Below are 25,270 nucleotides of genomic sequence, written 5' to 3'. Positions count from 1 at the left end.
TTAAACGTGAAAATGCTAAATTCTTTATACAGGTAATAACTTTGGAAAATTAAAAACTCAAAAGGGGACAATAGAGACTCGGATAATGGCCTAATAGTAATGGCTAATGCGATAAACTATCGATAAAGCATATACTATTTAAAAAAATAAAATTAAAAAAGGACCCAGTAAATCCTCCCGGATATACCTTTTTTATAATTAAAAAATCCAGAGTATAGCCGGGAGGCTATACTATTTGTTTTAAAAAAAAAGCGCCCAACTAGCGATTCAGCGAGACGTGCCAACAGTATAGCCGCGCACGCTATAAGTATATTATATTTAAAAGGAGTATAGCCGGACGGCTATACTATTTGTGTAATAACCCAAAACAAAATATCTAAAAATTAGTATTAATTTATTCTAGAAGAAAGACGATTTTGCCCTCGCATTATTTAATGGGAAAAAAGTTGACTTTTTGATCGAGAAGGAATTTCGCAATTCTGCTTACGCCGTTGCGTAGAGCACGATGAAACGAGTCCATAGACATGGAGTAGACTCGAATCAGAGTTGTAACGAAAAAAATACGGTCAAAATACCGTGAAGGGCAAAATGATAATTTGAAAAAAGTCAGATTTTTATCCCTTTTCTCCTCTCTCTCTCTCTCTCTCTCCCGCGCGACCAGCAGCGCCCTCCCCTTCCCGTTGCCGCAGCGGCCACCACACGCTGTCCCGATCTCCGGCACAGGTACCAACGGAACCACCTCAGCCCCGCCGTCCTTTCCCGACCTGTCTCAGCCCCTGCACCGACCGGAGCTCGCCGGAATGAGGTGGAAACCGCCGGTTTTCATCCGATTTTTCAAGCCTCTTATTTTCCTTCGTTTCTTATCCAAATCGTTCGAGTAAGGCACCAGATGCCCAACCGACCCACAGGAGGGACCTTCAAAAGGTCCAGCTGGCTCGGACCAGCAGTGAGTGGACTTTTCTTTTCTAAACGGTTTTTATAATTAATTAAATTTCTTATTTGATCTTGAATAAGTTTCATTAAATGTTTCCGAGCATGATTAATGCAGTAATATTTCTATAATTTTATGCTGCTTACTTGCACATGCTAAAAAGTTATAGAAACAGAAATTGAGGCTTGTATCAGATAAGATAGCAGCATAATTTTAGATTACAGTTATTTATCAGACTTTCCTAAAGTAATTTATTTTAAAACCACCATGTAGCCGTTTTTGGTGATTACCCTTAGATGGACCGATGTCTACGGACATCCAGTCTGTTTACAGTTCTATCAGTGCACTTGACATTGCCTCACGAGTTTCGGGGACGCTCGGACCGTGAGTGCCAGAATTTGCGGCTCGGTAGACTTGGTGTCCCGAGACCTACCAGGATTTGCGGCTCGGCTGACTTCCTATTCCCGAGACCTGCCAGGATTGCTCATCAGGTTGACTACGGTCCCCTGGATCCTGCCAGAGCGGCTCGAGTCGACTTTGTGTCATCGAGACCTGCCGGCGGATCAGGCTGACTATAGTCCCCTGAATCCTGCCAGTTTGCGGCTCGGATAGACTGTATGTCGCCGAGACCTGCCAGGGGAGTTGACGGATTTACAGGGGTACACCTAGGTGGTAGTTTTAAAGGAATTTCAGTACTTTTATAAAATTATTGTTTTCAGCCATTTTATATACCAGTTTTCTCGATATTCGTACATATTTTATATAGTCATATATTTGTTCAGTTATACGAATATATATATATATAGATATTTGTATATGTTTAGATGAATGCCTTGTTTTTGAATACAGTCGATCTTTAGCTTTACCTATCAATTTATTTTTACCATGGGGGATTATTATGATTATAAATTGTTTCAAGAACATTATTTTTGTTCACTCACACCTTCAAACTTGTTTTTCGCCCCCAGGCCGTAGAAGTGTGAAGGAATCCACCACGGGCCACTTCTAGCTTCTGCACCATCCACCAAACGTAGGATTTCGTTGTAAATTACTTAAAGTTTTGTAAATTTGTAGAAATTGCTCTGATATCTGGTTGGAACTGAGAACCAGAGTTGAGAATCGTTTATTTGATTTATTCTGGCAGTTGATGTGGAAATTATTTGTTTGTTTAACAGGTGGAAGATTTTAGGTTTGGACAAATTATAGGGGAGACTCCGCCGAATTTTCGGCAGGAGTCGAAGGGAAGTTTTAAACGTAGTTGTAACAGGAAGGGTAAAAAGGTCATTTGTGCCCGACATTCGCTAGGTGTCGGACACGTACAGGATTCGGCTCAAATTCCAAAGCGAAATTTAGATCGGGTCCTGTCAATTTGTAGAAAAAAAGATTAAAAAAAAAAGAGGCCTGCCTAGCATGTAGCGCCCGACTAGCAACTTGGCGACAAGTGTCGACAGTATAGCCACTCGGCTATACTAATTTTTAAAAAATTAAAAATGATCCCAGACTAGGAGTATAGCCGCGCGGCTATACTATTAATAAACAGAAAAAGAGAGTCTCTAAAACTAAAGGACCTCATCTATAAAAAGCGTCTTTAGTTTTACAGGTAACCAGAACTTAATTACAACCTTCTGAAAGAGACAAATTAAGGGTAATGGACAATGATTGCTGTTGATGCGAAAAAGTGGTTTGACACGTGGTTCGCCCAACTTAGTGATATTGTGTCTTCGGAAGGGAGTTAGTCTTCAGAAGATCAAGTTCCTGCAAAAAGGGAACGTTCGGTAAGACCTTGGGGTACCGGTGCGATACCGGCCGAAGGCTCTCCGATGCTTAAGTAAGTACGGATTTAGTAAAGATTAGACTACAGATCAAGCGGTAGCGTACCGTTGGTTTTTCTGTCCTCCCTTCTTTGGGAATAGGGGTCTCCTTATATAGACCTTGGGAGGTGTGCTTATTTTGGAATTTCCGATGTGGGACTGTAGGAGCGGACTGTCAGCATGACACGTGTCCAAGGGCAAAAGCATCAAGATGTATATGCTTCGGTAGGGTTCCTGCCGAAGGGCCTGTAGTGTGAAGCTGTCGATTCCGTCCACGTGTCGGGTGGTCATTGGCCGTTCAATTCGGGTATAAACAATTACAATAGTCTCAAAGTGTTATAAATAAAATAAATAAACCTCAGATGCGGCTTACCAGCGATGGTTGTCTAATTGGAAACCATAAATTTCGTCCAAGAACAAGCTCGTCGTTACATCACCTGCATGCATCCAGGAACAAAAGGAAAATAAATCCACCTACCCTACAAGGTCAGTCCTAGCTTCAAGCCAGGACTGTATTGCCTAGCGAAAATAGAAAGGTACAATTTAAAGAACAAACGGCACTTCCATGTCCACCACACCTTCAAAAGAGCAAAGCTCACTTCTTATGAACACGCATAGAAAACCCAGCTCGAGGTCCAGGAGGCATCCCGCTTTTTTTCACCCTTTAATATGCGTTGATAAATACACAGAAACAAAACGGTGACCAAAGAAAACAGTGGTTTGAGTTAAAAACCTTGTTCCATTCCCAAGCCCTAGGATCAAGAGACCACAAGTCTGAATGAACAACTCCTTTCTCAGAGCCAGTTTTATGAGATGAAACTTCTTTGGAATAGCCACCATATAAGAAAACCTGTCATGTCAAAAAGCGACCACAAGGTCAAGGCTGTTAAGGATGTCAAGATATGATAGACATTATGAAGTTATTCTGAATCACTCACCTAATCTTGGTACACAAAAAACTGAAAACCGCTTCGGGCACTTGGCCCCGTTACCCCGAAAAGGATTAACTCTGTCTCTTTCAAGGGATTTATGTTCAGCTACACAATTAACAAGCACAAAATATGAGATTTACAAGGGGTAATGCACCCACACATTCACAAACAAAGCTAAGACTAATCCACTAAATGAAAATTGCTAAAAAAATTCAAGTGTGTCATTACCATGCAATTTGATCGCGGAGACAGAGCTGGGACATTGTCCTCAACATGGACTTCCTTCTTCTTGGCTTCTTCCTTTTGTATATTCAAAAGTGGAAAAGGCAAATGCATAGCAAATAATTCAAAAATCGAATAACACTTCCATTTCCATTTCATTTTGCCACCAGTTCAAAGGTAACCATTGAGATCCGGAAATAAAACTGAGTTCACAAACATCTCTGTATGAACTTCAAAAACAAACCATCTCTCTTAATACACAACATTTCTAGGCTAGCAGGGCACCCTTTTGTTTCTGCACTAAAACACTCCCTAAATTGCAGAACTGATTTCCCATAAATATCATCTTACACTTTCACTTACGCAACGCTTTTCCATTAAAACCAAATTCAAAAACTTTAACTACGAATATTTCAAATTCAACAACGAACAATTAAACCCGTAAGGAACTGGTTTAAAACTCCCACAGACTATTTCAGCTGTTCTCAAATGATCCATAACTCTAAATAACAAGCACACAATGACACAAACACATATAAATGCATAGGTCGAGTACGAAATTACCAAAATGGCATCGATGTCATCCTCAGGCGAGAGCTTCTTGGTCTCTCTGCGAGCTCTCTTTTCATCAGCTTTCGCTGTTTTCTCTTTGCCTTTTCCTGGCTTCTTCGTCTTCTTCCCCATTTCTCGAAACACAGCCAAAGAGGCTCAAAGCAGCTCTAAGTCTTTCAGACTATTCAATTCAGAGAGAACTCGGCTCGAAGAAGAAGAGAGATACAGCCGTGCGGCTATACTATTTATTGAAAAAATTAAGAGTAATGGATAATGCGATAAACCACTCTTATCTGTATAAACGAAAATGGGGGAAAACTAATTTTTCAAAAAAGGACCCAAGTATAGTCGCCTGCCTATACTATTTATTTATTTTTTCAGAAGGGGGACCCGCCACACACCTAGAACCCAGGCGGTCGTTTGGGGGAAAAAAAGTAAGTATAGCCGCGCGAATATACTATTAATTCTAAAAAAATAAAAAAACCAGAGTACAGCCGAACGGCTATACCTCTTTAATATGTTATATTTCAAAGGTATAGCCGGCCGGCTATACTATTTATAAAAAAGACTCAGAAGAAATAGCCCAGTATAGCCGGGCGGCTGTACTATTTAGAAATGATAAGAATATGATACAGCGACAATGAAACAATAAACAATGAGGTATTCCTATATATTTGATTGAGCTCAAGCTCACAATGAGGTATTCCTATATGTAAGGAAAATATGAAGTCCTTGCATTACCACTTACAAGAATATAACAAAGCTACAATGGAACCAAAATTGAGGAGGTATTCTTTGACCTCCAGAAACAGCGATCCAGTTTTTTTCTTCTGTTTTCATATTGTACAACCATTCATATATATATATATATATATATATATATAAGCACTCACCAAATGGAGAACTCTGCGCTCCAGACGGACATGAAGGATCAAATTGGCTGCTAGGAAATGTAGAAGTTGACTTCCAGAAAGAAGGAAGGAATGAAAAGGTGAAAGATGGAGTACTTAGAGCAAGTCCAGCAGCAGAAGTGGACTCGGGTTGGGGGGGGGGGGGGTTTGGGCAAAAAAATCAAGTCCAGCAGGCCAGAGTCAGCCCGGGCGAGCGTGGGGCCCACCAAAACGGGCAGGCCCGAAGTCGATTTCAGCCCGAGGTCGCACCCGAAGTCCAGGACAAAATAGCTGACGCCAGCATGGCGTCAGCCCTGAAAATTCGAATTTTTTTTTACCGTTGGCGCGTGCATTGCACGCGCCAACGTTAAAAAAAATTTCAAATCCGCGCTACAGTAACCGCAACGGCTCCTTGACACGTGGCGCAGTCTGGTCGCTCCGATTGGAATTTTTCCTTCAATCCGACGGCAGCCAATTTTTCTGCCAAAAAAAAATCAAAAAAAATCGAATTTTTTTTTTAAAAATACACAAAAATTACAGAATTTTTTGTGTATAAATACCAACCAATACTCTTCACTTTTAACACCAAATCCTCTTATATTTTCTTCTCCTTCTACTATTGTTCACTTTCTCCTCAAAATTTATTCACTTTCTATTCAATTTTTTTTCACTTTGAAGTTGTAATTTTTTTCTAGCATATTATGGGTTCTTCTAATGAAAATGGAGGGGCATGGAGCATGATGGAAGATGTTAGCTTGTGTGAGGCTTTGGTCCAAGTTAGTCATTGTCCCGTAACGGGCAATGAGATTAAATTTTCTCATATGTGGAAAAAAATTCATCAAGCATTTTGTGAAAGGGCAATTGGTTCTACACGTACAGAAATGGCATTATCCAGTAGGTGGAAAGTTCTTAATAAAGAGTTGGGGAAATGGAGAAATGCTTTAGCAAAAGCGATCGACAACCGACGAAGCGGAGAAAATCTTAGCAATGAGGTAAATTATTTGTCATTTTTCTTCTATTAATTTCTATGTCATATTAATTTTTATTTTAATGTTTCTTGCAATTTATATATTTTGTTAATATGTCTCTATTTTTTGTTAATACATGTTGCATTTTTTTTTATTGTTTCTTTAATTTCCATTAGTTTTTTTTGTACATGTTGCATTGCCAATATTTGAAAAATTCTCTTGCATTTCCATTTCATTTTTTTTTATAGATTATACAAGCACAAATATGGTTTGGTGCTACCGGTCAAGGGAAAAAAAGTTTTAACCATACCCATTGTTGGGAGGTGGTGAAGACTTGTAAGAGATTCCAAATTATTCCAACCGGTCCGACGGTAGTCTTGAACGAGACTCCACTTCATGAGACGCCTGCATCGGATTCACCTATGGATTCTCCGATGAGTACCGACTCACCTATTGAAAATAATCCAAGGCCTATTGGGAGGAAGGCGGCGAAGGCGAAGAGAGGGAGTAATTCTAGCAAGAATGCATCTCAATTTTTGGAGGAACTTTCAAAGCACCAAGCCATGAGAATTGAAATGGACTTGAAACAACAAGAGCACGATATGGCAGTTCAAGTAGAATATGCAAAAGAAAGGGAGTATGTATGCAAAGAAAGGGAGTATGTACGCGAACAAAACATTGAAAAAAAAAGATCGGGAAACCATGGCCATGGATACAAGCCATATGTCCCCTGAAACAAAACAATTTTGGAAGCTAGAACGAAGGGATGTTATGAGACGAAGACTTTTTCATGACGATGGACCTAGCAACACGGATTGGTTAAATGATGGAAACCATTAAAATAGTTTGTTTGCCTTTAATGTCTTAGTTTACTTGCCTTTGATTTCATTGTATTTTTTTTGCCCTTTGTTTAATTCATGTACCTTTGATTTCATTGTATTTTTTGTTTTGTTTAATTCATGTATTTTATTTTATTATTAGTTGTATTGCTTTTCTTTTAGTCAATAAAGAAAATATTCAACAAAATTCCTTTTTATTCAAAACATTCCATACATAAAAAACAAACCACAACCAAAGCATAAAAAATAAAACAAACCACAACCAAAGCATATAAAAAAACAACCCACAACCAAAGCATAATAAAATAAAACAAACCACAACCAAAGCATAAAAAATAAACAACCCACAACCAAAGCATAATAAAATAAAAACAACTTCTTCACTTCACTTTATTCACCTTCATTTCCTTCATGACCTTTCACCGCCCATAAATGCTCTATCAAGTCAACTTGACGGTGTTCATGAATATAGGACGATTGCATCTCCGTGTAGCGATCAATCATACGGGGCATGAAACTACCGTCTCTAACCAACGGTTCATGCTGCACTTCTTCTCCATTTGGCCCCACTGGTTTTTCATAAATTCGTGTTAGGGCCGTGTCCATGGGATTTGGTTCATATACGTCATCAGCATCGTAATCATATTCATCTTCCACAATCATGTTATGGAGGATGATACAAGTCATCATTATACTCCTAAGCACCTCCTCGTCAAATAGACGTGCCGCGCCCCTGATAATAGCCCACCTAGCTTGAAGGATGCCAAAGCACCTCTCAACATCTTTTCTGTACCCCTCTTGATAGCGAGCAAAAAATTTTTGCTTATGGGATCGAGGATGTGGAATTGTTTTCACAAATGTTGTCCACCTCGGGTAGATGCCATCAGCTAGATAATACCCGTTCTGGTATATGGTATTGTTAATTTCATATGTGATATTTGGGGCTTCACCTCTCAAAACATCATTGAACACCGGGGATTGACCTAGGACATTCAAATCGTTTTGAGATCCGGCAACTCGGAAGAAGGCGTGCCAAACCCATGTATCAAAACCAGCAACTGCTTCCAGGATGATACTTTTTTGCCCTTTTCTATTTCCATAGTCCCCTTGCCAAGCAGTTGGACAATTTTTCCACTGCCAGTGCATGCAGTCAATGCTACCAATCATGCTAGGGAATCCTCGAGACTCAGCTTTTTGGAGAAGCCTTTGCAGGTCCCTGGGCGTAGGTCTGCGGAGGTAGTCTCTGGTGTACAGAGTTTCCACTGCATCACAAAATCGCACCAAGCTCTCCAAAGCAGTGGACTTCCCCATCCGAGCAATCTCATCCACCTGATCAGTAGATGACCCATACGCCAACATTCATATCACAGCTGTGAACTTCTGCTCTGGAAGAAGTCCCAAATTTCCAGCACAATTTCTCTTTTGAACAAAATATTCATCATAATTGCAAATATCATGCATGATTTTTTTTGAACAAATGAGGTTGCATTCTATATCTCCCTCGAAAATGAACATCAGAGTACAGAGATTGTGGGATAAATAATCTTCCATAAGATTCTTACCCCGGGAATGTCTATGTCTGTCCACATTTGGGCGACGGCCTTCTCGTGAACCACGGCGAGCCTGCTTTTCTTCCTCCAGCAAACCAACTGCTATGCCAAGTTGCTCATCTAGTTCTCTCTGCGCCCTTTTGCTTGCAGCTCGTCTACGCATTCTTTCTCTAGTTTCTCTCTCTTGCCTCTCCAAAACCTCTTCCATGTTTGCCATTGAGAATGGAGAATGAAAGCTAAAATTTGAGAAATGGAAATGTAGAGAAGAATTGGTGTGGGAGGTATGAGCTGAACCTCTGATTTTATAGAAAAATGTACACATATAGATATGACACGTGGCGCAATCTTAGAGGGTGAAAATGTTATCTGAAATTTGAAATTCAAATGAAATTTCAAATTTCAAATTTATCTGAAATTTGAATTCCGAAATGTATCTGAAATTTGACATTTTGAATTTATATGAAATTTGAATTTTGAAATGTATCTGAAATTTGAAATTTATCTGAAATTTATCTGAAATTTGAAACCGAAAATCTTAACCGATATGAATAGTATTGACACGTAGGAACCCAAAAATCTTATCCGAAAATATTATCCAAATTAATTATTTAAGTAAACAAAATTGTGAAAAAAAACAAAAAAAATGAATAGTAATTGCCATGGCAAGCCCCTAACTGCTGGAAACACATTTTGCTGGAGGGGACTAGGGCAGCAACTATTCACGTGAATAGTGCCTGCCCTAGGGCTAATCTTGCCATGACAAGAGTCAACTGGTGGAAGTGCTCTTAAAGAACCAAATCCAGGGGTATTTGGAACAGCAGAAGTAGGATTGCTTGAAGTACCAAAAGTGGAGCTAGAGGAACCAGAAGCTGGGGTACTTGAAACATAAAATCCATGCCCAGATGCAAGTTCCAACCGAGGGGAAACTTTAAGTATATTATATTTAAAAGGACTGTCCGGCTACACTATTTATTTTTAAAAAATTATGAAAAAAGACCATTCTTTTTGCATTAGTTTATACTTTATAGATATTAATTTGCTAGTTTCGATACATATACATAGGTTTAAATTTTTTAATATATATTATTTTTATTTAATACTTTGCGAAAATTATGTGTATAACATGTGAATTTTGTGTGTATTATTGAAATTTTTTCTAAAAAATCAGGAGTATTAAACATGAAAAATAAGTATGTACATGTACAATACGAGTATTAAATGTGAAAATGATAAATTCTTTATACGGGTAATAACTTTAGAAAAGTAAAAACTCAAAAGGGGACAATAAAGACTCGGATAATGGCCTAATAGTAATGGATAATGCTCTAAATAAAAATGGGGTGAAAATAATTTTTTTTAAAAAGATCACAGTATCTATGTAATGAGTATCACCATGAGGCTATACTATTTTTTTTTTTAAAACCCCCGTAAAGCCGCCCGACTATACTCTCATTTTTATATATATGAGCTCATGAAAGATTTTAAATTGAATTGAAATATCTGTTAATTTCTTTTTCAATTGATTCCTAACAGGATTGGAAAATCTCGCCTTGCAGTGGATGCCATAGAGCAAAAGGAAAATTTGCTCAACGAGGTCCACTATCGGGAATCCCTGCTCCACTCCAGTTGGTTAGTAACGCTTCTGTCTTGCATTGGGCTCCTTGCTTGTCAGTTCTGCTTGCCTTCCTGACCTGCCTGAAGACTACAAACAAAAAGCAGTGAATAGTCTCCCATAGCACTCCCACAATTGTTTTTCGGTGAAGGGTGAAGACCTTATTGACCGATCGACTGAAAGAAGAGGAATTGAAATAGGTTCGACCAGCGAGAAAAGAAAGAAAAGTACTATGTCAGCGGAACAAAAACGGATATATATTTGAGTATAGCCGCTCGGCTATACTATTTGTGGAAAAAAAAAAAGGGACCCGCCTGGCGCCGAGCGCACAACTAGCGATTCGGCGACACGTGTCAATACAGTATAGCCGTACGGCTATACTATATTTTATAAGAAAAAATGGTTTTATAGCCGCTCGGCTATACTGTTTAACGGCTATACTGTATTTTATAAGAAAAAATGGTTTTATAGCCGCTCGGCTATACTGTTTAAGTATATTATATTTAAAAGGAGTATAGTCGCTCGGCTTTACTATTTATTATTATTATTTTTTAAAATGACCCCAGGTAAGCCGCACGGCTATACTAATTTTTTTTTTAAAAATCCATCATATAGCCGCGCGGCTATACGATTTGTACAGCAGGTGGTCAAATGCCTCTTGGGACCCACTCTTCTATGCATCTGGTATAATGGATGAGATCATATCATATATTTTTTTTCCTTTTTTGTTTTGGGTGTTTTTAAAACGACTTAATTATTGATATGCCCTCTGTGCTTCACCTAAAATCTCACTTTGCCCCTTACACTTCAAACTGAGTTAATATGCCTCATGTGCTTTATTTTGCGTCCCTCGTTACCTCATTCCGTTAGTTTGGTCAGTAAAATCGTTAACTTGCTGATGTGGCATTGGTATTTTAGTAATTTTAACTATTAAAAATTCTCAGAATTTTAAAACATTTTAATAATAAAATAAATTAGAAAAGAGGGAAAAAATAAATCCCCTAGCACCCGAATAGCCCTCCAGTACCACAACCCAACCCTTCCCCATCGCCAACAACCACCCCAAACCCATGCTTACCATTCCCCCCCAACTTGCCACCCTAATTTCTCCTCCGCCATGGTAAAAAAACAAAAAACAAAATAAAGTTCTTCAATATGAGTTTATTGTTTATAAACTCCAATCGCATAATCCTCATGGCTGCACAGAGATATATGTGAAAATGACAGGCATGAAATCAAATCAAACCCAGTTGGAGAAGATAAGAGAAGTTCTTGCGCCTTGGGTGTGGATTTGGGGTGTCAGCTCGGAGTGAGTATGGCTGGGGGTTGAAAGTGGCTATGTGGGTTGGGATTGATTGTTATTAATGGTTTGGGGTGGGGATATCATATTTGAACAATGGTGGAGTGGTGGCCATAGGTTTCGGGCGGTGGGTGGCAGTGGGGAAGGGTTGGGTTGTTGTGGTGGTGGTGGGGCTATTCAGGTGTTAGGGGCTTTATTTTTTTATTTTTTAAAGAACTTTCTAATTATCAAAATGTTTTATAAACAGTTTTTTAAAATTTGAAAATTTTTAATAGCTAAAATATCTAAAATACTCATGCCACATAAACAAGTTAACAGTTTTATTGACCAATTGGCGGAAAGGGGTAATAGAGGACACAAAAATAAAGCACGGGAAGGCATATTGACTCAGTTTGAAGTGTATGGGGCAAAGTGAGATTTTCAATGAAGTACAGGGGGCATATCAATAATTAAGCCTTTTAAAAATACCTTTTTAATCATTCTTTTGTTTTGAGTAAGTTAACCATCTTCTAAAGATGTAACTAGAATTATGCAAATCTATAGATGGCTTTAGTTAAATCATTTTTAACATGTATTGATCCTTGGTTGCCAGAATATTACTTTATTATTTTTTCCATGATTTTAATTCTAATGACTCAGTAATTGTAAAGTTGCCACTTGATCCAAAAAAGAAAATTTATAAATTTGCCAAGTCAATGACCATTCTGCACAGAAATTTGTCCTGAAAATGCGAACTACAGCTTAACTAGATACATCAAAAATACTTTTCGATTGAACTACACACCGAAAGCAATGCTTCTGATCGAAAAAAAAAAAAAAAAAACCCTAAAGCAATGCTTCTTGTAGGACGTCCATTGCATCTACTAGTTTTGCCTGTGCGCCGTCTATGGCCACGAAAGGACAGAAGAAGAAGGGGACTGCAAAAGGAAAAAGAGCACGAAGGTGTGAGAACAAAGTTCACATTAGCTCGTAGAGGAAAAACTATACAGATTAACTATTCACCAAATGGCATGGCATCATTCTCACCTTTTGACCATTTTTCTTGCGATTAGACCTTGCTATCATAATGCTCAACCTCCTTTTTTCCTAGCAGAAAAACAAAGAGATATTTAGTCATAAATTACAGGCGATTCTCAATATAAATTAACACACTAAAATATCACTTGGTACACATTAACACACTGATGAATTGTCTCAAATCCCTGTGTACTAAAGCTGCACAGATGCAATTTAAATCAATGTTTGGTGACAACCGCGCTTTTAATGGGCAATGCTGAAACGAACTGGATCGAAACCCTATCAAACCTATAAAGCAAAGCTTAGGTCAAGCCAGCAATGGGGATGGCATATTAAGTAACCTTAACTCAAAATTTAAGACCTCAATGACTTAAAGCTCATGTTTTAGTCTGGTAACAAAAAAGGTCAAAGATCTTAAGGGAGTAAAATAAAAACCTTCAACAATAAAAAAAAGAAGATTGATACAGCTGTTTGTAACACTAGCCTCTAATGGAAACCTCTCTTCATGGGATATATGTGTATTACCAGAAGGAATTGTAAACAGCCCACCAGAGGAAGTGGTAGTTAGTCCAGCAGTACCACCTGTTCGTGCAATAGAAGATATAGGATTGATTGGGCCGGAATTAAATGGGGAAGTTGTTGGAGCTGGAGCAGGAAATGCAGACACAGATGTGGGCGTGACTGATGAACTGAAAAGAGATGGAGATGAAATTTGTCCAGGTACATAAAAAGATGATGCTGAAGGTAATGGTGTAAATGAGGCTCCAAAGGGTGTAGGAGTAAAGGCTGGAATTTGTGGAGCAAATATATTAGGTACAGTTGAGGTATTCAAACGACTCGAAGATGTTTGAATAAATGCTGGAGCAGGATTCAAAACGTTTGACTGGGTGGTAGACAAGCCAAAGCAGTTCCCACCAACAAGAGCCCGTCCACCTGAAATTTATGATTATACATTCATAATATACAGAACTTATAAAGCTCATCATTGCTCACAAGCAAAAGTTTTGAGGATCTGAAATATTTTAAATAAATATACCTCTATCCCCCAGTTGATAATCCTGCCATCTCAGTTCCTCATGACTTTTGTCTCCATAAATCTGCATCCCGCATATTGATTGGTATAACCCACTTAATGATCCATCATCTGGTCCAGCTGTTTTAGTGTAGGGCGCCACTCTACTTCCCCCAAATTGGCCCCCAGAAGCTGATATCCCACAGGCAGTGTTTCCGCATGTTGTTGATTGAACTCCTGCATCATTACTTATAATAAGAATATAATACAGCTACAATGAAACAAAACACAACGAGGAATTCCTACATATTCCTTGTTGATTGCTCACAACGAGGCATTCCTGTATGTATGAAAAATATGAATCCCCGTAATCACAACTTATAAGAATATAACAAAGCTACAATGTAACAAAATACAATGAGGTATTCCTTGACCTCCAGAAACAGTGGTCCAAATTTTTTTCTTTTTCCAAAAAGTACAACCATCATTCATATACATCTAAATACTCACCAAATATAGAATTGAACAGGCCAGAATTAGATGTTGAATCTGTTCTGGGAGCTGGAGCAGGAAATGCCAATGTAGATGGGTCTGATGAACTAAAATGAGATGGAGATGAAGCTTGTCTGAATACTGAAGGAGATGACGATGAAGTTGTGAAAAGATTGGGTGAAGTTGAGAGAGGAAAAGTTGATGAAGTGAATGGTACAGATGAGGTCCTAGAGCCTGTAAAACTAAAGGATGGAATTTGTGGAGCAAATACATTCGATGGAGTTGAGGGATTAAAAAGACTTGAAGATGTTTGAGCAAATGTTGGTGCAGGATTCAAAATGTTTGAGGTCGACAAGGGAAAACAACTCCCTCCAGCAGGAACATGTCCACCTGAAATTTAAGATTATACATTTATTATATATAGAACTTGGTAGAGGCCATCATTGCTCACAAGAAATTTCTTAAGTTAAATATACCTCTATCCCCCAATTGATAATCCTGCCATCTCAGTTCCTCGTGAGTTTTGTCTCCATAAATCGGCATCGCCGATATTGACTGGAGGTCTCCCCTAGTTTCTAGACCAACATAGTCATCTGGTTCAGTTGTTGTTGTGTGAGGAGGAACTCTACTTCCCCAAAGTTGGGCCCCAGAAGCTGATATCTCAAAGTCAGTGTTTCCAAATGTTTTTGATTGAGCTCCTGCATCAGAAATTATAAGAATATGATATAGCAAAAATGAAACAATAAACAATGAGGTATTCCTATATATTTGATTGAGCTCATGCTCACAATGAGGTATTCCTATATGTAAGGAAAATATGAAGACCTTGCATCACAACTTATGAGAATATAACAAAGCTACAATGGAACCAAAATCGAGGAGGTATTCTTTGACCTCCAGAAACAGCGATCCAGTTTTTTTCTTCTGTTTTCAAATTGTACAACCATTCATATATATATATATATATATATATATCTTACTCACCAAATGGAGAACTCTGCGCTCCAGAAGGACATGAAGGACCAAATTGGCTGCTAGGAAATGTAGAAGTTGATTTCCAAAAAGAAGGAAGGAATGAAAAGGTGAAAGATGGAGTACTTAAAGAAATAAATCCAGGGGTATTTGAAACAGCAGAAGTAGGATTGCTTGAAGTACAAAAAGGGGACCTAGAGGAACCAGAAGCTGGGGTACTTGAAACATAAAATCCATGCCCAGATCTAACCAAGGGGAAACTAGAAATCCCAGTGGCAGCTTCTGTGCTTCCACACGTAAATCCAGGGGTATTTGAAGCAGCAGAAGTAGGATTGCTTGAAGTGCGAAAAAGGGAGCAAGAGGAACAAGAAGCTGGGGTACTTGAAACATAAAATCCATGCCCAGATCCAACCGAGGGGAAACTTGAAACCCCAGTGGCAGCTTCTGTGCTTCCACACGTAAATCCAGGGGTACTTGAAGCAGCAGAAGTAGGATTGCTTGAAGTACCAAAAGTGGAGCTAGACGAACCAGAAGCTGGGGTAATTGAAATATAAAATCCTAGCTCAGGTCCAATTGAGGGGGAACTTGAAACCCCAGTGGCAGCTTCTGTGCTTCTAAACGGAGCACTTGTCGTGGAACGAAGCGCTGCACTACTTGTAGCACCAAAGGGTGGCTGACTTGATCCACCAAATGGTGTAGAAGAACCAAAAATACTGCTCCTAAACGTTGGATGTGATGGTTGAGTTGTGCTTCCAAATCCAGGGGTAATTGAAACAGCAGAAGTAGGATTGCTTGAAGTACCAAAAGTGGAGCTAGAGGAACCTGAAGCTGGGGTACTTGAAACATAAAATCCATGCCCAGATCCAACCGAGGGGAAACTTGAAACCCCAGTGGCAGCTTCTGTGCTTCCACACGTAAATCCAGGGGTACTTGAAGCAGCAGAAGTAGGATTGCTTGAAGTACCAAAAGTGGAGCTAGACGAACCAGAAGCTGGGGTAATTGAAATATAAAATCCTAGCTCAGGTCCAATTGAGGGGGAACTTGAAACCCCAGTGGCAGCTTCTGTGCTTCTAAACGGAGCACTTGTCGTGGAACGAAGCGCTGCACTACTTGTAGCACCAAAGGGTGGCTGACTTGATCCACCAAATGGTGTAGAAGAACCAAAAATACTGCTCCTAAACGTTGGATGTGATGGTTGAGTTGTGCTTCCAAATCCAGGGGTAATTGAAACAGCAGAAGTAGGATTGCTTGAAGTACCAAAAGTGGAGCTAGAGGAACCTGAAGCTGGGGTACTTGAAACATAAAATCCATGCCCAGATCCAACCGAGGGGAAACTTGAAACCCCAGTGGCAGCTGTGCATCCACACGTAAATCCAGGGGTATTTGAAGCAGCAGAAGTAGGATTGCTTGAAGTGCGAAAAAGGGAGCTAGAGGAACAAGAAGCTGGGGTACTTGAAACATAAAATCCATGCCCAGATACAACCGAGGGGAAACTTGAAACCCCAGTGGCAGCTTCTGTGCTTCCACACGATAATCCAGGGGTACTTGAAGCAGCAGAAGTAGGATTGCTTGAAGTACCAAAAGTGGAGCTAGACGAACCAGAAGCTGGGGTACTTGAAATATAAAACCCTAGCGCAGTTCCAATTCCGGGGGAACTTGAAACCCCAGTGGCAGCTTCTGTACTTCTAAACGGAGGACTTGTTGTGGAATGAAGCCCTGCACTACTTGTAGCACCAAAGGATGGCTGACTTGATCCACCAAATGGCGTGGAAGAACCAAATATACTGCTCCCAAATGCTGGATGTGATGGTTGAGTTGTGCTTCCTAAAGGGCTTGTACCACCAAAGGCCGGGATGCTTGTAGCACCAAAAGCTGGCATGCTGGCAGAACCAAAGGCTGGGGTGCATGTTGAACCAAAGGGAACAAACAACCAGAACCTACACAATAATTTACGTAACTCATAAATCATGATCCAATTTCATTATGCAAGGAAATAAGTCTAGGACACTTGCCAATTAAAGACACAAGTGAAGTTCCCACACCATACAAAATTTGTTTCGCAAGTCAGCTGATAGATCCAGCAATTAAATGTACATTGAAAAGAATATTTTCAACAATATCTTAATGTCATACATAAACCATAGTCCACTTATATATAGGCATAAATTTTGGAAAAAGAAACTCATGCACAAACTTGCAGTTTAATAAAGCAGACAAAACTAAATATGCAAGCAAAGGTCAATAATCTCATACGTAAGAAAGTGACATTGTAAATGATTCTAATAACCATCTTTCACCATAATGATATAACACTGAAACAGTGGAAGAACGATGAAGGACAAAAAGTGGAGAAATTCCAAATATTCCACCGGCTTACCAACAATTGAGGGCGACGATGAACTGCTGAAAGCAGGAGTAGAAGATGCTCCAAAAGTAGACATTGTATTTCCAAAATCTGTTGAGAATGAGGCACCGAATGTCATGGAGGAAGGAAAGGGTGTAGAAGATTGGGCTGCAGCAGATACACCATTCGAAGTGACCCGAAATATGGGACTCCCTGTTTGTGGACCAAATGGGGTTGTGCTACCAAAGATCTGGGGAGCAGAAGGATTGTTACGAGTATTGCGGGTCTGCCTAGAAACTGACTGGGACATAAATGGGCTTCTATATGATTGCCCAAGAACTGTAAAACAATATTCCATGAATTAACTTATTTTTCACAGAGAAGAAAAGCAAACATATTCCCAGGGCCTAAAAGCAACGGATGAAAATAATTAGAGCACATTGACAGAGTGCTAGCAAATGCAGGTCGTGTTCAGGTTACAACAAAGCAAACAAAATGTGTATGACCAGTTACAAGTCCTATATACGCATATCTTCAAAACTGATTCATCTTTATGATCTCTAAATCACCACCAAAGTTCATAGAACCAAAAAGAGAATTAGTTTCAACATGAAAAGAAAAGAAAAGGCCTTAAAGAATTGTCACCAACAATTAACTAGGCTAGTGCAAAGGTGCAAGTTTTTCAAAATAACTTTTGCGCGGAAAAAAAGCATCATGATTTCTCCAGAATAAAGGATATATGATTGAAAAAGGAAAACACAAAAAACACTTGTTCACATATGGAAAAATTGGAAGTTACTGAATGCAGTTAAATAAGATGCGGCAACAAAATCTTGACTCATAAATCATGCAAAAAACACAGAGATAAGAGAGCTTACTGTCAACTGAACCAAACATCTCCAGCGATAGCTTGTACGTAGATAGTTACCTGAAGCGAAAACAGAACACAAATTCAACAACAATCGCAATAATGCAAATCAAAATTCAACAAAAACATAGCCAGAATTAACGGCGAACATGCATTGGCGAATGAAAGTGAGAAATCTCTCATATACAAGTTGAATTAATGCGAGAAAATTACAGGAATAGGCTGCAATTGGGAACCAATAGCATCAACTAAAACATTATAACAATATGACACATTAGGGTTTTGGAAGTACCTGAAAGTGTTTGAAATTTGGGTTGGATTTGGAGAATTGGAGAATGCCCAAAGGGTTTTACGAGTCTGGGAGAGAGGAGGGCCCCAAAGCGTTTTTATATGAACAGTTAGCGTTCGAAGTAAGCAGGGAGCGCGGGACGCCTGCGTTGAACCGATGTCGTTTTATGTATAGTTAGCTTGCGTTCAAAGCAAGCGCGGAACGCGGGAGGCTTGCGTCAGTATAGTTACAATTAATTAGCGTTCAAAGTACGTCCGTAACGTTCCTAAAAAAATTTTAAAAAAATTACGTCCGTAACGCGTTTATATATCATTTTAAAAAAACCGGGGTTTTTTTTTTTTTTTTTGTTTTTTGTTTTTTGTTTTTTGTTTGTGTGTGTGTTCCTTAAAGCTTTACTTTTTCTTTTTAATTTTACTTTGGGAGATGTTAGTTAGGCCATTTGACGAGAGAAGTGAGCCCGTCCTTTGACACTCAAGTACAAATCGACTTCGCTATAGTTTAGAGTAATATATATATATATATATAAATATTCTATTGTGGAATTTACTAAGTCCATCATTTGACTTGAAAAAGAAAATCCGAGCTCTTTGTTTCTATTTTTTATTTTATTTTTTACTAGCCCCTTGGAACATGCATGAGTTAATAATTTTATGATAATATGGGTAGTTATGTTCTATAAAAGTAAAACCTATTATATGATTTTATTTATTTTTTTAATTTTTTTAATATTAAAAAAAGTGAATTTACCATATTATCCTCATTTTATTAATAATTTCAATTCTTAATATTTGAATTAACCAATAACATTTTCTGGTATTTTGAATGTTTCACCATTCTCTGCCTTTTGCTTTATACATATAGATGAATCATGAGTTACTAAGTTATGACTCTAGGTTCAACAATCTGCATAGAAGGGTGTACATATGTGCGGATCGTGGTGGCATATTTTCAACATTTATGTTATTAAGCAAGTTCCATCTATAAATGACCCAATTATATATAAACAATTTATGTAAATAAGCAGAAAGTGACAAAATTATCAAATTTGCACACGTGGAAATTTTTAATTGAAATGGTATATTATTCTGCATTGACACATGGCATATCAGTACTTCATGTATTGGAGCTCTTTTTACTTTCCATTTTTATAAATCTTTTGGGGCTAATTAGGTGCATGAATGAGCGGTTTTTATGAATCATGGACATGTATTCCTGTGTTGCAATAAACTTTTGCTTTTTGGTTTTTAACCCATGAAAGAGGCTGAATGCCCTCAATAGATTAGTATCAAGTGAAGCTTTGCACTTTTCAGTGTCTCCTAAATATCTGCACTAAAAGGGTGGGTAGATAGATATGCACTAACTACTTGAGAAAAAGATAGTTTTGAGGTGATGGGAAATAGGCTCACTAAGCCGAACAAAATCAAAGTGACTCATAGAATTTTGCTAAGTTTGGTCGCATGTGTGGGTACAGAAGAGATGTCAAGTCTCCAATGTATACCCGCGTCGTTATCAAATCCACATGCATCTACAGTCACAAATTATCCACGCGCACGTTGGTGGCCCACCTAAGCATTTCTCTTCAGCTCATAATAGGATAAATTAATCCCCTATATATGCAAAGTTTAAGCTAAAATCCTTAGTGGAAGTAGGGCGTCGGCAAAACCTGCAAATTAACAAAAGTTAGCTATGGACATGCAAAGGGTCCCAATAAAAGAGTGGTCGTAGTCATCCCATAAAAGCAACTGTTTGATGGTCGTGGTCGTGCCAGAAAGCTAGCTTATTTGACATATAGATTCTTGAATTTGGTACCACACTGCTGAAAATTTGAAGAAAAGGAGAGCAACCTCAACCAAAAAGCTAGCTATTAAAGATAATGACAACGTTGATTCAATAATGTTAGCCTCATCACATCTTTATTATCATGCCTATCATTTTGTGAATGAACAGAAAGCTTTGGTTTTCTACAATTTCCTGTCTGCTCATTCATTTCTCTCTCTATGGAAGTAATATTATCCTCTATATATCCATATGCAGCATTTGGTTTTTTATTTATTTATTTATTTTAAAGTAGGGCATTTCAATCATTTGTATATGCTCAATTAACATATGGGTTCATCAAAATAAGTTAGTTGAGCAAATCATGTTTTTGAAGGAACTTTCTTATTGAGAGATGCGATAATATATTAAACTCATACACACTACATGTATGCTAGGACTCGAATTCAGAGGAGCAATTGCTCCAAACCACTCCCCTAACGGGTCCTTTGCGAGCAAACCTTGTTTCAAAACATTATGGTTCTTTCATTTTCTTTAAGATTTTTGGTGGGGAAGATTTGACATTTTGTTCTAGGCCACATAGTTGTTGTACCTATGCTGTTTATTCATGTTTCAGAGATGAAAGTATTAGATGCCATGCACAGAAGAAGGTAAGAGTATTTCTTTCCTACACCACCACTCAAAAGATGCCTAATATAGTAAGAGTTGTTGACTAAAGAAGCTTCACTGTTGTGAAGATCATCACCTGATATAGTATACACAAAAAGAAAAAAAAAGAAAAGAAATATGCAAATGGGAAACTCATGGCCTATATACCTCAAAGGCTACAGCTGCTAGGGATGCATGAGATCATGGATTGATGCCTGATAAACCGTGCAGGCCTAGCAAACGATTCCCCAATTAATCTCCCTATATCGGAAAGGATCAGTCAAAAAAAAGCAAAAAGAAAGGGAATCAAACATTAAATAATGTCAAAGTTGGTTGCTTAAAGCAGTGATTTGATTTGAAGAATTTTAATCTTGCTTTGTGCCCACTTATTCTGGAGCCTGTCTATTTAGCTCATTAGTCAGGTGTTTGCCTCAGGTGCTTTAGTAAGCATAAGAATTTCATTGGCAAAAAGGCAGAATTGAGAGGTCTTGCTCTGCCTCCTCATAGAGTGCTGTGTGTTGTTTAAGCTGCAGATTTTTTTTTTTTTGCAGGAGAGTGAGAGCTAGCTGAGGTTCTAGTCTCACTGTTGAAGATTTGTTGGATATTAAAATGGCTGTCATGAAGAGCTGTGATGAATGGAAGCCTTTCATTGCTATGGTAGCAATTGATTTCTGCTTCGCCATAGTGAATATTCTTCTCAAGAAAGTCCTTGATGAGGGAATGAACCATTTGGTTCTGATTACGTACCGGTTGACAATTTCTACCATTTTCTTAGCTCCAATTAGCTACTTTCGGGAAAGGTAGGCAAGCGTCAGTTTCTAGCTAGCTTAAGACTTTACTTCTTTTGTTGTTTCCATTTTTTCTTTGAAGTACTTTTTTGTTTTGTTTCATTTACCAGTTCATATAAACAAAGCTTGCTTGCAGGACTAGTAGACCCAAGCTCACACTTCGCATTCTATTTTTCCTCTTCTTAAGTGCAATAGTCGGGTTCGTAAAATTTCGACTTAATGTTGAATTTCCATCTGTTCATGTTAGTTGCATTATTTTCGTGCTTACAGAGCTGAACACATAACCTAAGTAACGCTTTTATGCAGGACATCCATCACACAATACTTCTTTCTCCTTGGAATTCAATACACATCTGCTACTTTTGCCTGTGCCTTCATCAACATGGTGCCTATGATCACATTCATAATGGCATTACCGTTCGGGTACGAATTCAATCATTAAGTACCACAACTACATGTTTCATGAATCTTATAGGCTTCTGTATGAAATGTTGTTCCCTTTTTTACAGGTTAGAGACAGTGAACTTAAAATGCAACAGTGGAAGAGCCAAAGTAATTGGTACCCTGGTGTGCATTGGTGGTGCTTTTATACTGACTCTTTACAAAGGAGCTCCTTTATTTGATCATTCAAAAGCCACAAGCACTCAAGCCATGGATCATGGGACCAAGCTGAGCCACATCAGAAACAAAGAGAGATGGACCATTGGTTCAATAGCTTTGGTTGTAGGAACCCTTTTATGGTCTTCATGGTTTCTTGTACAATCAAACATAAGCAAGATGTATCCCTGCCAATATTCTAGCACAACCATAATGACTTTCTTTGGTGCCATTCAGTCTGCCATTTTGGGTTTCTGCACTGGAAGGAACCTTTCCATGTGGGTTCTGAAGGGAAGGACACAAGTCATCACTGTCCTGTTTTCTGTAAGTATTCCTTTCTTCTAAAGAAAAAAAATTAGTAAAAAGAGAGCCAATCAATTTTATGCTCTGAGTGACTTCTGAGTTCATTAGAGAACTATTGATGTGTTCAGGGAATGATAGCATCTGGCTTAGGCTTTGTGGGGATGTCATGGTGTGTCAAGAAAAGGGGTCCTGTGTTTACTGCAGCATTTAGCCCCCTCGTTCAGATACTGGCGGCGCTAATCGGTATCCCCATTTTCCATGAACAACTCCACTTTGGAAGGTCAATTTTCCCATATGTTCTGCACTTGAAAACACTATTTATAATTGCTACCTGTGGTGCTAACTTTCCTCATTGGTGCTGCATTTGACATTGAACAGTTTGTTGGGATCTGTGATTGTAATCATTGGCTTGTACATTCTTCTTTGGGGTAAGAAAAAAGAGATGCAGAAGTGTGTGACAAAACTAGTCCAAGAAACTAATGCCATCAAGGAGCAGGAGCCACATTTGCCAGCCATCACGGTCTCCATTGATTCGCGGTGTCCTTGAAGCCAAGTTTCATATGCTTTCCAATTCACAGGCATTCATTTTTTTTCCTCCCACTTGATTGTTATGATCTTCTACCTAGGAAGCTAAAGAAAAATCAGCTGGCATAACCAGAATAAAAGAGGATTAACTTCTCCCCCTCTTTTATTCTGATGGTTGCAAAAAAGTCCTCAAGGTTCTTTGTTAAAGCTATGGTAATGAAATCTGTTACAAGAATTTGAAATACATACTGGTTTTGTAGTTGAAATCTTTACCATTTTCTAGATGTTTGTCGTTCTTTGTGGAGCCTTGGGAGTTTTAAGAATTTATAATCTCGTGGAAGGTTAGCAAATTAGTAGATGATGAAGGCAAGAATTCACAATAAGGCATGTGTTTCAGAAATCTGTAGCTGTTTAGTGAACATTATCACCACGTTAATTGTCATCGGACTACACAAACTTCAAAATTAAATCCATCGAACGACAATTAAGGTGGGGGTGGTGAGCAAAAATCCTCTCTTTTAGTCGAAGATGAAATGAATTCACCTAATGGCATTGAACCTCTGCTTCTGCTTTTACCATTGCACTGAATGATCAAAACACTAGAGCACAATTAGTCCTTTGCTCTATTAACAAAATTCAATCCCTGCAATATCAGATGATAGAGTGCACAAAGAAACCCTCCATCTCAGCACTGATAATTTGCCAGAGAAACAGAGCAATCAGACAGAAACTAATGTTATGTAAACCCTAATACATACACACAATATCCAATAAATAAATACCGTGAATGACATGCTACATAATTTTTGCAATCCTTTGCCAAAAGAGAAAGTCCAGACCAGACAATACATTATATATAGAACGCAATAACATTTGTTTTGTCTCTTCAATTACTTGCTACATAACATAAAACCATAAAGCCTTACAAAGGCTTGTTATTTAACTTGGTAATTAAGCCACCCCATGGGAAATCAAGACGTATATATATATATATATATATATATAAGCTCCTCACTCATCATCATGCTCATGATGTTGGTCACTGTGGATGTTTTCCCTCTCCTTCTCCTTCTTCTTCCCCTTCCATCCACGCTTCTCCGGCTTGATATGATACCCATGAGGCTCCACAACATCAGTGATATCCACCCGAACACCGGGATCATTCGTGCTGTAGCTGCCACCCATCATAAGAGAGTTGTTCACGCTCTGGAAATTGCTGTTCACATAAGTGCTCAACCCATCAGGCTGCTCTCCAAATGCCGGGCCACCACCATGAAGCCCTGCTGGCTTGTTGTTGTTCTCATGATCCAGCTCACTTCTCAGTGAGGCTCCATTGTTGTTTCCAGCCAGTGTGATGATTCTCACGCCGGTTTCATCGTCGTCTTCGTGGTTGACTGAGCCAGATTTGTGGAGGTCAGTGACTCGGTTGGTGATGACAGAGACCATGTCTCTGATTTCTCTGTCGAGTTGTTTGTGCTTGCCTGCATCATGGCTGCAGTTTTTGACTGACTCGTTGGTCATTGTTTTTGAGAGAGGCCACAAAGGGGGGAAGTTTAGGATGAGTTTGTGAGTTGGGTTTGTGTTTGAGATTTGAGGAAAACATTGAGCTAGATAGATATATAAAGAGTTGAAACAGAGGATGTAGAAATTGGAATAAAGGAATGCCTTACTTGGCAATACAAGGATATTAATCATTTCAGATGGAAAACACAAAAGAAAGAAGGATAGCAAAAGGGAGGGGATTGCTTGACATTTGGTTCACATACTCTTTGAACTTTATGCTTTTGTGACTCTTACTCACACTCTAGTTTTTGGGAGGTTTAGAAGATTGAAACAAACCCATAAAGAACAAAAATACCAATGATGATTGAATGTTTTTGTTTTTGATAAATTGTATGAGATTAAAACTCAAAACCTCTTCCAACAAAATAAAAACTAGATGCCTCTTAACCGAATAATTCTTGAAAAACAACCACACAATTTTGATTTCGAAGTGCCCATTTGTGATGGAGGTAACGTTGCCCCATCTCCA

General features: G+C 38.7%; 3 protein-coding genes across 5 annotated transcripts; 1 reads left to right on the top strand and 2 right to left on the bottom strand.

Annotated features, from left to right (window-relative positions):
• Positions 1 to 11,685: 11,685 nt before the first annotated feature.
• LOC117626997 (nuclear pore complex protein NUP98A-like) lies at positions 11,686 to 18,657 on the bottom strand. Of its 2 annotated transcripts, XM_034358860.1 has the most exons (10): positions 18,605 to 18,657; positions 18,323 to 18,372; positions 17,478 to 17,783; positions 15,113 to 17,037; positions 14,605 to 14,826; positions 14,147 to 14,518; positions 13,661 to 13,873; positions 13,150 to 13,557; positions 12,634 to 12,693; positions 11,686 to 12,524 (listed from the first exon to the last, which is right to left on the bottom strand). In XM_034358860.1, the coding sequence occupies exons 4-9, from the start codon at positions 16,977 to 16,979 to the stop codon at positions 12,656 to 12,658; spliced, it is 3,120 nt and encodes a 1,039-aa protein (XP_034214751.1). In that variant the 5' UTR covers positions 16,980 to 17,037; positions 17,478 to 17,783; positions 18,323 to 18,372; positions 18,605 to 18,657; the 3' UTR covers positions 11,686 to 12,524; positions 12,634 to 12,655. The 2 variants fall into 2 exon arrangements, with proteins under 2 accessions (XP_034214751.1, XP_034214750.1); XM_034358859.1 differs by having other exon boundaries at positions 11,686 to 13,557.
• Positions 18,658 to 21,494: 2,837 nt separating this feature from the next.
• On the top strand, positions 21,495 to 23,426 carry LOC117628491 (WAT1-related protein At3g30340-like). Of its 2 annotated transcripts, none has more exons than XM_034360962.1 (6): positions 21,495 to 21,825; positions 21,950 to 22,012; positions 22,120 to 22,236; positions 22,323 to 22,734; positions 22,842 to 22,993; positions 23,092 to 23,426. In XM_034360962.1, exons 1-6 carry the CDS (start codon positions 21,635 to 21,637, stop codon positions 23,258 to 23,260), a joined length of 1,104 nt encoding a protein of 367 aa, XP_034216853.1. In that variant the 5' UTR covers positions 21,495 to 21,634; the 3' UTR covers positions 23,261 to 23,426. The 2 variants fall into 2 exon arrangements, with proteins under 2 accessions (XP_034216853.1, XP_034216854.1); XM_034360963.1 differs by having other exon boundaries at positions 22,842 to 22,956; positions 23,092 to 23,207.
• A 585-nt stretch (positions 23,427 to 24,011) lies between these two features.
• On the bottom strand, positions 24,012 to 25,004 carry LOC117628260. Its single transcript, XM_034360677.1, has one exon. It carries the CDS (start codon positions 24,931 to 24,933, stop codon positions 24,250 to 24,252), a length of 684 nt encoding a protein of 227 aa, XP_034216568.1. The 5' UTR covers positions 24,934 to 25,004; the 3' UTR covers positions 24,012 to 24,249.
• Positions 25,005 to 25,270: the final 266 nt, after the last annotated feature.

Source organism: Prunus dulcis, chromosome 5, assembly GCF_902201215.1.
Source record: "Prunus dulcis chromosome 5, ALMONDv2, whole genome shotgun sequence".
In the NCBI taxonomy this organism is placed as follows: Eukaryota; Viridiplantae; Streptophyta; class Magnoliopsida; order Rosales; family Rosaceae; genus Prunus; species Prunus dulcis.
This window is presented reverse-complemented; position numbering and strand designations above follow the sequence as displayed.

Coding starts and splice junctions, on each gene's coding strand:
- LOC117626997 (XM_034358859.1), bottom strand. CDS start 16,979: ATGCCAGCTTTTGGTGCTACAAGCATCCCGGCCTTTGGTGGTACAAGC. Junction 14,519..14,604: donor TTATCAATTGGGGGATAGAG/GTATATTTAACT, acceptor CTTAAATTTCAG/GTGGACATGTTCCTGCTGGA. Junction 13,874..14,146: donor CCTGTTCAATTCTATATTTG/GTGAGTATTTAG, acceptor GTAATGATGCAG/GAGTTCAATCAACAACATGC.
- LOC117628491 (XM_034360962.1), top strand. CDS start 21,635: ATGGCTGTCATGAAGAGCTGTGATGAATGGAAGCCTTTCATTGCTATG. Junction 21,826..21,949: donor ATTAGCTACTTTCGGGAAAG/GTAGGCAAGCGT, acceptor GCTTGCTTGCAG/GACTAGTAGACCCAAGCTCA. Junction 22,994..23,091: donor GAACAACTCCACTTTGGAAG/GTCAATTTTCCC, acceptor GACATTGAACAG/TTTGTTGGGATCTGTGATTG.
- LOC117628260 (XM_034360677.1), bottom strand. CDS start 24,933: ATGATTAATATCCTTGTATTGCCAAGTAAGGCATTCCTTTATTCCAAT.